The 1,584-nt window shown below is 45.0% G+C and overlaps 1 protein-coding gene across 1 annotated transcript; it reads right to left on the bottom strand.

Annotated features, from left to right (window-relative positions):
- Positions 1 to 460: 460 nt before the first annotated feature.
- Positions 461 to 1,222, bottom strand: LOC125027821 (protein spaetzle 3-like). Its single transcript, XM_047616953.1, has one exon. It carries the CDS (start codon positions 1,220 to 1,222, stop codon positions 461 to 463), a length of 762 nt encoding a protein of 253 aa, XP_047472909.1.
- Positions 1,223 to 1,584: the final 362 nt, after the last annotated feature.

Genomic DNA, 1,584 nt, shown 5'->3' on the forward strand with positions numbered 1-1,584 from the left:
ATCATTTTTACGATTATTCTTATTTTGTTGTTCTTCATCTCCAAGTACTTATCCTGATTATCATTGTAATTATCAGTCGTCTTGCTATTTTTTTATCAATGGTATTACTGTTATCATTATCATTATAACTGGAATTAGTGTTATATTTATGATGTTATGTTTCTTATTCTCTACGAATTATTTACTTATTAAGCAAATAACAAATGCCAAGGAATAAGAAATCATATAGATTTGTTAAAAATGATTTGTTTATAAAGGTATTACAACAGACGTCTCGCTTCTATCTTTTACATGACTGAAGAGGAGAGAGAGCAGCGGCTGGAGTGTTCTGGAGGTTCCTGACATGACTAGTACCTGAAGAAAGCAGTTCTCCAATCACGTCGGGTATTCTCCCCCGCCTTAAAGGCTGACGGGGGTCGTCGTTGGTTTCTTGTTTGGCATGCAGTATTGTGGTGGCGTGTTAGGCGGGAAGGTGGCAAGAGCAAGCAGATGGCATCTTGTAGATGTCGATGAAGAGGCCCTTGTAGGGGTCACATGGATCGTAGGAGAGAAGTCGGTGGTACACTGACTTCTGGGTGCAGTGGCTCTGGTAGCAAGGAGCAAGGGCGCGGCAAGCAGCCTCTGGGAACAGACAAGTTTCCAAGCGGGCAGTCTGGCTGTAGTAGTGAACGTCGTTGACAATGACGCGCCACTTGCCGTCCACATTTTGGGCACGTTTGGGCATGGCATACACCACTTCGGAGGGACAGATATAACCTTCAGGACCAGCCCAGTGGGTGGCATCGTAGGGAGAGTCCCCAGTCGATGCTCCAGTGTAGTAAGAGTAGTCCAAGGCCTCCTCCTGGTCCTTGGTAATCATGTCTACCAGGTCATCAGCAGACTGGTCGGCGACATCAGCGTACTTCTTGGCGAACAGGTGATCGGCAGTAATGACAGCCTTGATATCGTACTCGGGATATTCAACGTCTTCCAAGCAGTAGGAGAGAGTGGAGTTGTCGGCGCATGCAGGAGCAACCGTTGGGTCGCAGTAACTGTGGTCGTAGGCATGTTGGTGTCCGTAAACAGGCGCATGATGACCGTAAGCAAGCGCATGATGACCGTAAGCAGGCGCATGATGACCGTAAGCGGGTTGTTGGTGGTGGCTATAAGCTGGGGGATGGACGGAGCCCAAAACGAGTCCGGCGCATGCCAGAACGACCGACTGGAAAGCAAAGATTAACATTAAAATAAAAAAATAAACTTTTCGTAAAATGTAAATTCTTCCGATAAGGGAAGACAGCTTTAACTGGCAGTATTGTCAAACCCTACCAACGTAAGAGCCATGGTGAAATGAGCAGATAGATACGAGAATCGCTTCTACTATTGGCTTTTCGTTATCATCGAGCTTATATACTCCAAGTAATATTTGGCCACGCCCAGGAAGTACGAGGATGCGCGACTCCAAGGTTAGGAAAGCGTGATAGTGCATTATTTATATTTATACACACGTGTGTGTAGAGAGGTGTGTATGTGGTATGGATACATATATGAATTTTTATATACTAGGGGCAGATATATATGTATAGATTACTTGAATGTATATAC

The sequence above is a fragment of the Penaeus chinensis genome, chromosome 8 (assembly GCF_019202785.1).
Source record: "Penaeus chinensis breed Huanghai No. 1 chromosome 8, ASM1920278v2, whole genome shotgun sequence".
Lineage (NCBI taxonomy): Eukaryota > Metazoa > Arthropoda > Malacostraca > Decapoda > Penaeidae > Penaeus > Penaeus chinensis.

Coding starts and splice junctions, on each gene's coding strand:
- LOC125027821 (XM_047616953.1), bottom strand. CDS start 1,222: ATGTTAATCTTTGCTTTCCAGTCGGTCGTTCTGGCATGCGCCGGACTC.